At 45.3% G+C, this 10,801-nt stretch overlaps 2 protein-coding genes across 2 annotated transcripts; both read left to right on the forward strand.

Moving 5' to 3' along the window:
* The first annotated feature begins 5,189 nt into the window (after positions 1–5,189).
* LOC140189200 (histone H4) lies at positions 5,190–5,501 on the forward strand. The gene has a single exon (XM_072245892.1). It carries the CDS (start codon positions 5,190–5,192, stop codon positions 5,499–5,501), a length of 312 nt encoding a protein of 103 aa, XP_072101993.1.
* Positions 5,502–10,150: 4,649 nt separating this feature from the next.
* LOC140189253 (histone H2B-like) lies at positions 10,151–10,585 on the forward strand. The gene has a single exon (XM_072245938.1). The coding sequence runs from the start codon at positions 10,151–10,153 to the stop codon at positions 10,583–10,585; it is 435 nt and encodes a 144-aa protein (XP_072102039.1).
* Positions 10,586–10,801: the final 216 nt, after the last annotated feature.

Below are 10,801 nucleotides of genomic sequence, written 5' to 3' on the forward strand. Positions count from 1 at the left end.
CAGGTTACAGGGTCCAAGACCAGGTTCCAGATGGACAAGGTGGTGAAGAGGCTTTTGGAACACTGACCTTCACTCAGGGCCCCGAATATAGAAGCTGGGATGAGATGTTGCAGTTGTACAACACATTGGTTTGGCCACATTTTGCAAATAGTGTTTAGTTTTTGTGACCCTGCTGTATGACAGACACCGTTCAGCTGGAAAGAGCACAGAGGAGATTTATGGGGATGTTACTGGATCTCAAAGGATTTGTGGAAAGGTGTTTTGGATAATTTTCCCTGTAATGTTGGAGAATGAGTGCTGATATTGCAGAGGTGTATAAAATCATGAGGGACCTGGAGGCTGGAAATGGAATGAGCTGCTAGGGGGAATGGTTGAGTCAGGTACATTAAAAAGGCACTTGGACAGATAGATGGAAAGGAAAGGTTTTGAAGTGTCTGAGCCAAATGCAGAGTAATGGGACAAGGAGGAGGATAACCTTCAGAATGTGGTGGTGAGGGGGTTACAGACCACAAGCTCAGATGGGAACTTTGGTCATCGTGGAATCTGTGTGAACCTGACTGTAGACATTGAACTTTTCCAAATGATTTGTTATTTCTTGATAGATTATCAACTCCAGTACCTGAAGTGAAGTTAACAGGACTACAGTTACCTGCTTTTTATCTTCCACCCTTCTTCAGCAATGGTTTTCAACTCCACTGGGACCTTTCTGTAACAGTGAGTTTTGACAAACTTTAATGTCTCTACTTTCTCTACAGACTTCCTGTGAAACCCTCCAGTGCAGGTCGTTGGGACCTGGTAAAGTTTGCTTTTAGTCCCATTAGTTTCTCCCTTGTGATGCCAATTGTTATACATTATGGCACAATGTTGAAATGTCACCGTTAGATATCTGTGCGATGTTTGCTGTGTCCCACTGTGAACACTAATGCAAATTACTGAGTTAACTTCTCTGCGTGTTCCTTGTTACTTTTAGCTTTTCACTGATTCCTAGAAAATCTCTGATTCTCTTGTGCACCACCAGCGCCTCTTTGTATGTTCTTTGATTTAATATTTCCTTGAATGCCTTTGACCACACCCCAGGATCTTGAGGCCACTCCCACCAATGTTGTCTTTCCCTCCCCCTTTCACCATCATTGTCCCTACATATAAAGTTCCTATGAAAATTTACAGCATTGAATCTCAGTGGATTGAATTTGGCTTTTTTTGAAACCAATCAATGGAAAAATACTCTTTTGTGTCAAAGGGAAAACAAATCTCTACAAAATGCTCTCAACTAATTACAAATCTAAAACACAAAATAATTGTCTGTTTAATTATTCACCCCCTTTAATATGACACACCAAATCATCATTGGTGCAGCCAATTAGTTTTTGAAGTTACATGATCAGTTAAATGGAGATCACCGTGTGCAGTCAAGGTGTTTCAATTGCTTGTAGTAATAGTACACCTGTAAGTGGAAGGTCGAACTGCTGGTGAGTCAGTATCCTGGGGAAACTACACCATGAAGACAAATCAACACTCCGAGCTGCTCTGCAAACAGGTAATTGACGAACACAAGCCAGGAGATGGATACAAGAACATTTCCAAGTCACTGAATGCCCTTGGAGTACAGTTAAGTCACTCATCCAGAAGTGGGAAGTATATGGCACAGCTGTAAATCTGCCAAGAGCAGGCTATCCTCAAAAACTGAGTGGCCATGCAAGAAAGGGCCGGTGGGGCAGGCCACCAAGAGACCTATGATAACTCTAGATGAGTTACAAGCTTCAGTGGTGGGAGAGATTGTGCAAACATCAACTGTTGCCCGGGTGTTTCACCAGTCGCAGCTTTACGGGAGAGTGGCAGAGAAAAAGCCACTGTTGAAAAATGCTCTCATGAAATCTTGCCTGGAGTTTGCCAGAATTGTGGGGGACTCTGAAGTTAGTTGGAAGAAGATTCTATGGTCTGATGAAAACAAAATTGAATTTCTTGACCATCACAAACACTAAGTTTGGAGTAAGCTAAACACCGCACAACATCAAAAACACACCATCCCTACCGTGAAGTATGGTGGAGGCTGCATCATCCTGTGGGTGTGCTTTACTGCAGCAGGCCCTGAAAGGCACATAAAGGTAGAGGGTAAAATGAATGCAGCAAAATACAGGGAAATCCTGGAGGAAAACCTAATTCAGTCTTCAAGAGAACTGCGACTTAGAGGAGAAAATTAATTTACCAGCAAGACAGTGACCGCAAGCATAAAACCAAAGCTGCACAGGAATGCCTTAAAACAACAAAGTTAATGTCCTGGAGTGGCTTTGTGAGAGTCCAGACCTCAATCCAATTGAGAATTTGTGGCTGGACTTGAAAAGATCTGTTCACTCAGCAACCCATGCATTCTGACAGAGCTTCAGCAGTTTTGTAAAGGAGAATGAGGAAAATTGCAGTGTTCAGATGTGCAAAGCTGATAGACACCGATCCATCCACACAGACTCAACTGTAAACACTGTCAAAGGTGCATCAACTAATTACTGATTTGAAGGAGGTAAATACTAAGGCAATGAATTATTTTGTTTCATATTTACAATTAATTTAGATCTGTTTTCACTTTGACACCGTGGAGTCTTTTCTGTTGATCAGTGTCAAAAAAGCCAAATTAAATCCATTGCAAAACAATAAAACATAAAAACTTCAAAGGAGACTGAACATTTTTTATAGGCACTGTATCCACTCTTTCAGCAGCACGTTATCAACAAATCCACCCTGCTCCTTTCCATTTTGCCAATTCTGTGTGGAACATTGAATACAGTGGAATGTCGAATTCCCAGTCCCAGTCTCTGTAATAGCTGTTAGATCAAACATATTCATCAGTACACAATATGAAACAGATGGCAACCTGCCCTTCGTCCCACAATATCTGCGCCAATCATAATAATGAACAGACTTTATAAAGTACTGGGGAAGTCTGACTGGAGTATTGTGAGCAGTTTTGGGCCATTGATCTTAGGAAGGATGAGCTGAAACTCGATGGGTTTCAAAGGAGGTTCTCCAGATTGATTGCAGGATGAAACAGCTTGTCATATGAAGAGCGTTTGATGGCTCTGGGACTGTATTCACTGGAACTTTTGAACAATGAGGGGTGGCCCAATTGAAACCTATCGAATGGTGAAAGGCAGTGATAAAGTGGATGTGCAGAGGATCGGAGTGACTAATATCAGGACACAGCCTCAGAACAGAGGATCGTCCTTGTAGAATGTGGAGATGAGGAATTTCTTTAGCCAGAGTGTGGTGAATCTGTGGAATTCATTGCCACAGGGAGCTGTTAAGCCAGGACTTTATGTATATTTAAGGCGGAGGTTGATAGATTCTTGATTGGTCAGAGTATGAAGGGATACAGGGGAAAGTCAGGAGACTGGGGCTGAGAGGAAAAATGGATCAGCCACAATGAAATGTTGGAGCGGAGTTGATGGGCCAAATGGTTGAATTCTGCTCCTATATCTTAGTCTGTGTCACTTCCTCAAACCTCAATCAATGTTATCAAGCGTGATCTGCCCACACAAAACCATGTTGATTGTCCCTAAGCAGGCCATGCCTTTCTGAATGTGCATAAATCCTGTGCCTCAGTATCCTCCCCAGTAGCTTCTCTACCACTGAAATGAGGCCTATAGATTCCTGGATTCTTGTTATTTCCCTTCTTGATCAAAGCTGCAACATTTCTGACACTCCAGTCCTGTGGGACCTCACATGTTGTGATCGAGGACACACAGATCCTTGTCAAATCGCCAGCAATCTGCTCACTTGCTTCCTTCACTGTTGTAGGATATTTGCCTTCAGGCCCTGGAGTCTTATCCATCTTATTGCTTTTCAGACGTCCCAGCTCAACCTGCTGCTTAATCTCAAAATGTCTCTGCACATTCGAATGTCTCATTCTGTTTTCATTGCCATTCAATTCCTTCACTTCAGTAAATACTGACACAACGTACTCATTCAGTACCGCAGCCACTTGATCTGACTTCAACCACATCATTCCTCCTTTAATCTTGAGTCGACATTTCTATTCTCTGGTTATCCTCGTCTTATTAATACAAATCACAAGGCCTTGGGATCATCTTTGGTCCTACATTACAAGGACAGTTTGTGGCCCCTTTTGGCCTTTCCTATCACCTGCTTTAGCATTTCCCTGCTACCTTTATATTCCAAAGGTACCCAGTCTGACTTTAGCTTCACAAACCTTCCACAACCTTTTGACTAAATTTAGGATCTCTCTGCTTGTCTAAAGATCCCTTACTTACCATCCTTCTCCTCACTCCTCACCGGAACATGCTGACCCTGAACTCAGAGTTGCTGGTCTTTAGACAACTCCCACACATCAGATGTGGACTTGTCTGACAGTGGCTGCTCCCAATCAATGTCCCTTGGCTCCTGTCTTCCTCCGTCCTGACTTGTCCTCTTGCAAATTAGTACCTTCATACAAGATCTACTTTTATTTTTACTTGTAACTAAGAAAAAAGAAACTTGTGATCACTGTTCCCAAAATGTTCACTGACTCTCAACTGTCACCTGGCCTGGCTCATTCCCAACTGTTCTCACCTCTGGTTGGGCCCTGTACATAATGTTTCAAACACTCAGATTCACTGAAGAAATCTGGCGCATTTTAGAATTAAGCAAGTTCCAGTCAATTCTAGAGAAGATAATGTCCCCCCACTGGATGTTGCGGGGCCAATACAAATACCCCAACAGTGTAACTGCAGATTGCCTCTGTTTGCTGTGACATTCCCAGTGAGGTAACCTCTGCAATTTTAACCCCCCACTCACATGTAAAACAATGAAACCCAGGAATGTTGAGCTGCCAGCCCTGTCCGTCCGATAACATAGTACTCCTAGTGTTGAAATAAACTCATTTCAGCCCATCAGTCCCACCATGTTTATTAGCCTGACATTGGCTCTCGTTCTTTTCAGACTGTGTGTGAGGGAGTTTTGTTTTTCGCTGGAGCGCTTTGTGTCGGATGAATCGTTGGAAATTGGCGGTTGTGGTAAAGTGAAGGTGGAGCTGGACGATGAGAGGCCGCTCTCGGCTCTGTCCGTCACTCTGACTCTGTCTCCTCCCCTCCCCGCCTCTGTCTCTCTGCGCGTTTCTCGGGCAGGTCGGGGCGCTGTGTATAAAAGGAGACAGCAGCAGCCAGTTTGTCAGTGAGCAGCGACCTGAGTGAAGCAGCATCATGTCTGGCAGAGGGAAAGGAGGCAAAGGACTGGGCAAAGGCGGAGCCAAGCGGCACCGTAAAGTGCTCCGTGATAACATCCAGGGCATCACCAAACCGGCCATCCGCCGTCTGGCTCGCCGTGGCGGCGTCAAGCGGATCTCGGGTCTGATCTACGAGGAGACCCGCGGGGTGCTGAAGGTTTTCCTGGAGAATGTGATCCGGGATGCGGTCACCTACACTGAACACGCCAAGCGCAAGACGGTGACTGCCATGGATGTGGTGTACGCTCTGAAACGCCAGGGCCGCACTCTCTATGGCTTCGGCGGCTGAAAAACTCCCACTTCCTCCCGAGCACAAAACAAAGGCTCTTCTAAGAGCCACCCACCGCCTCACAGACGGAGCCGTATCCACAGACTTTTAATTGTTTGTATCGATACATTCAGCTGAGTTACATTTGAAACAGATTAATCGGTTCGGCTTGAGATATTCCTGCGAATCTGCCTTTCCAGTCCGTGATAGAACCTCTGAACGCATTAAGATCGATCTTCATCCTTTTATTCGTCTCAGATAGAAATCAGTTCACTCGTTTAGAGAAACGATTCCGTAATTATGCATTTAAATCTTGACTCAGGGAATTAGATATTAAATTTATTAAATGAAACTGAAATTGTATAATGCGTGATAAAACTAACGGTAAATAATTTTAAATAAGTCTTCCAGCACCGTTGCTGGGTGCTCTGAAATTGGCGGGCAATTTGAAATTGATTCTGCGCCAATCACACTGTATTCTGATCCGATGAAGTCCGACCGCCAGTAAATTCCTAGAACTCCTTCTGTACGTGGTGTGTGAGGGAGTTTTTTTCTCTCTCTCTGGACCTCTGTGTTTCGGACAAACCGTTGGAAATTGCCGGGTGTATTAAAGTGAAGACGGAGCTGGACGATGAGAGGCCGCTCTCGGCTCTGTCCGTCACTCTGACTCTGTCTCCTCCCCTCCCCGCCTCTGTCTCTCTGCGCGTTTCTCGGGCAGGAGAGGTGGCAGAGGACTGGAGGATGGGTCATGTTATGCAGTAACTTTGAATCGATGGAAGAGTAAACACAAGACATTTGTGCAGATGCTGATGGAGGGTCTCGGCCTGAAACGTTGGCTGTTTCCAGTTTCTCATAGATGCTGCCTGGCCTGCTGAGTTCCTCCAGCACTGCGCGTGTATCGCTGCGAGGAAAAGCCCGGGAGCTGAGTCAGGGCTGCTGCTGTCCATTTATTAAAGACTCGGCTGATAACGTCACTGCTCGGCTCAGCAAATTTATCGATGTCACTAAAGTTGGTGATATCGTGGAGTGTGAAACAATGTAACTAACATTACAACAGGATAGTGATCAATGAGGTCACTGATTTGAGGAATGACAGATAAATGTGAGATGTTCATTGACGAATCAGGGCAGAACTACCGTGGGGAATGGTCTGTCCCTGGGAGTGCTGTAAAACAGATATCGGGGTGCAGATATCGAATTCCTTCAGAGTGTAAACACAGGTAGTCAGGACGGTGAAGAAGCTGTTCGCCACACTCGCATTCAGCGGGTAGAGTATCGGGCACTGGACTGTGACGTCACATTACAGCTCTACCAGCCTCGGGGAAACTACTCTCGGAGCACGGAGTACAGTTATAGTTGCCCTGGGATCAGAGGGTGACATTAAACTGGAGAGGGCGCAAAAGGGATTTAACAGGAGGCTGGATAGGCCAGGACCAGAGTGTATGTGATATTAGAGAGGTGAGAAAATAATGGCAGACATTGATACGGTCAATAGTGAAACTGTTATCTCCAGGGTTATAGAGTTGGAAGCGAGAGATTCCAGATATAAACTGAGAGAGGAAAAATTTAAATGGGACCCTGAGGATCAGGTTTTATACACAGAATGTACTGTTTACATGGAACAAACTACCCCAAGTGGTGGTGTAGGTGGGCACAGTGGCAATATCTCTTGGACTGTGGGGAGGGAAGTTTCACAGGGACATGGGCCAAATGCAGGCAACTGACAATAATTTTGTTTGGCCACTTGGTCAGCATGGATGTGTTGGGCTGAAGGGTCTGTTTCTGTGCTGCATAACTCAGTGACTACGTCTGCTGCTGTGGCAGAGCAGGAGGGACAGTGTCAGTAGTGAGAAGGTTTGGGGGATGTAGACAGGAGAGTGAATGGTTGAGGATGTGGCAGATGGAACAGAATGTGGGGAAATGTGAGATCACCCATTCCCAGGAACAAACTGTAAGAGTCATTTCCACACGGGGATGTTCAGAGGGACCTGGGCATCCTTGTAAACAAATCACTTGAGTTAACATGTAGATACAACAAGTAATGAGATAGGGAAACAGTATTTTGTCCTGTGGTCCTGGAGGAGTGGAGAAGAGGGTACAGATGTCTCACTGGGATTATATAGGGCCCTGGTGAGAGCACACCTTGGGTATCGTGTCCAGGTTTAGTCACACTTCTTCATGAAGGATATCCCTGCAATAGAGGGAGTGCAGTGACTGTTCCCCACACTGACTGGGCTGGTTCCGGGGATGGAAGGTTGGCTATGTGAGAGGAGAGTGAGTGGGCTGGGTCTGTATTCCCTGCCATTCATGAGAAAACGAGCAAATCTGTTAGATTCTTTCAGGATGTGACAGGCAGTCGGCAAGAAGAATGTTTCCCGTGAATGAGAACTCGATAACTGAGGAAAATACCCTCAGAATGAGGCGTAAATCACAAACACGAGAGAATCTGCTGATGCTGGGAATCAAACACAACACACACAAGATGCTGGAGGAACTCAGCAGGACAGGCAGACCCTAAGGAAAAGAGTAAACAGTCGACACTTCGGGCCGAGACCCTTCATCAGATCTCAGCGTGAATGTTCTCAGCCCGAAGCATCGGCTCGTTACTCTTTCCCATAGATGCTGCCTGGCCTGCTGACTTCCTCCAGCATTTTGTGTCTGTTGCTCAGAATGAGATGACAAGCATTCAGGATGGAAATGAGATATTTCCTTAATCAAAGAACAAAGAATTTCAGTATTCCTTATATAAGTAATGTGGAGCCTCAGTTGCTGGGTTGAGTCAAAGCTGAGATCAACAGTCTCTGGGAGAGATTTAGTCACTAAGTGAATCCATAAGACCATAAGAGCAGAATTCGGCCAGTTTGCCTGTCGAGCCTTCTCTGGCATTTAATCATCACTGATCAATTTTTCCTCTCAGCCCCAATCTCCTGCCTTCCATTGTATCCCTTCATGCCCTGACCAATCAAGAATCTATCAATCTCTGCCTTTACGCAGTGATTTGGCCTCCACAGCTGCCTGTAGCAAAAAAATTCACAGATTCACCACTCTCTGGCTGAAGAAATTCCTCCTCATTTCCATTCTAAAAGGATGCTCCTCTATTTTGAAGCTGTGTGGTCCAGTTTTAGACACTCCCACCACAGGAAAAATCCTCTCCACATCCACTCAATCAAGCCCTCTCACTATTTGATAGGTTTGACTTCTTTCTTCGAAGTTCCAGTGAATAGAGGCTCAGAGCCGTAAAACTCTCTTCATTAGACAAGCCATATAACCCTGAGTAAAATTCTCCATTTGTGACGTCATGTCAAAACAAAAAAATCTGGATTTCAGAGATGTTTGCATTTTGGAATTATGGATCAATCTGCACAACCTTAATCACTAACTTGTACTGCAGTGAACACTGTTAATTTAACCCATGCAATCCCAGGCATACAGATGCAAAATAAAGACAATTCTAAATTGAAAGTAGGAAAGTTGAACCTTACTTGGAGGTAAAGCCTGATTACTAGGCCTCAGAACATTCTACTATTAAATGGTCAAAATAAAGCCAAGTAACAAGGTTTAAAATACCCACAGCATGCCGAGTTACATGCCTCTCATTATCTTGATCCATGGGATAAACACAAGTGGACTGATTAACCCTGGCTGGTTTGTCTGGGTGAGGATGTCTCATGATTAAAGACCCAAAACACCCAATGACCCCAGGTTGCATTACTGACGATGTGTCCCTTTGCAACACCCAGTTCATTAAGCCAAGTGGTGTCAGGCCACGTTAATGAAGGGAATGGGCCAGATTAAAGTGACTCCACTACACTATCTACCACAGCCCCACATATCTCACCATACTAAACTCCACAGCCTTATCTCCCCCAGCCCCACATATACATCCACCAGCCCTACCCTCAAACCTAATCCTGAGGTCCAAGGGGGCACACACCCCCACAAACCCGATGACCAGTGTAAGGAGAAGGAAGATGCAATAAAGGCAAGTGATGGACCTGGTTAATGAAGGCATGGACCAGATCAAAGTGGCAGCGTTGTGTGACACTGAATCCAGAGTGACGAGATGAAGAGGCACAAGAGGGATGATTCTCCCACTGCCCGCATAATCTGTTTGTTATTTTGATTTTGTTCTGATAGTCTTCCTTCTCTTTGAATATTTTGGTATAATTCATATTTAATTTCAGTGTTTCTTGTCAGTGTTGTGTCTCTGAGGCAATATGTCTGTGATGCTGCTACAAAGACTTTGTTCCTTTCACCTGTGCATAAATAAACTCGATTTAAACTTTACACTGAAATGTCCACATCTCTCCTTCACTCTCCTGCAGCCCTATGTCATGAACTAAATGGCCTAGTGTTTAATTTTACAATATTTCATCTGATTTTATTTAATTCTGCTTTTGAAATTTGCCTTTCCCTTTTCAATTTCAGCCCGCACCCCGGCCTGTCTCTGCCCTTCAGTACTTCCTACCGCTTTAAACGACAGCGGTAAACCCCGCCCATTGGCGCCGCTTCCCATCCCCCAGCGTTCCGATTGGTGATTCATTTTTCCAAACAGCCAATGGAAATGCTCAGCATTCCCATCGTCATTAACATACCGCTTTGGGCGCTGCCTATTTAATCCGCGCTCCGAACAGCTTCTGCTTATTATTGTGTTTGAAACCGACGAGGAAATGCCGGATCCAGCGAAACCCGCTCCCAAGAAGGGCGCCAAGAAAGCTTTGTCCAAACCAGCGAGCAAGTCTGGCCACAAGCGCAAGAGGTCGAGGAAGGAGACTTACGCCATCTACACCTACAAAGTGATGAAGCAGGTTCACCCCGACACCGGCATCTCCTCCAAGGCCATGAGCATCATGAATTCATTCGTCAACGATATTTTCGAGCGCATCACGGGCGAGGCTTCCCGCCTGGCCCATTACAACAAGCGGTCAACCATCAGCTCCCGGGAGATCCAGACCGCCGTGCGGCTGCTGCTGCCCGGGGAGCTGGCCAAGCACGCCGTGTCCGAAGGGACAAAGGCGGTGACCAAGTACACCAGCTCCAAGTTCAGTGACAAAACAAACCGGAAAATCAAAGGCTCTTTTAAAAGCCACTCACGGCTTCATTAAAAGAGTTATTTTTTGTTGATGATCTCCGTTAATCAGAGCTTGCTGTCCACTGCTCAGTATAGTCCGATTTCTCTGTTACATCCCAGCCGACTGCACAGACACGGAATTGTTACGCACCCCTTCCCCGTCGTTTCCTCTCGTTCATCATATTTCCCTGAAGAGGACACCAATTGTTTCTGGTTTAATTGCCCTGGAGAATGCGGTTCCTTAAGCTTT

This window comes from Mobula birostris, chromosome 28 (assembly GCF_030028105.1).
Source record: "Mobula birostris isolate sMobBir1 chromosome 28, sMobBir1.hap1, whole genome shotgun sequence".
NCBI classification, from domain to species: Eukaryota; Metazoa; Chordata; class Chondrichthyes; order Myliobatiformes; family Myliobatidae; genus Mobula; species Mobula birostris.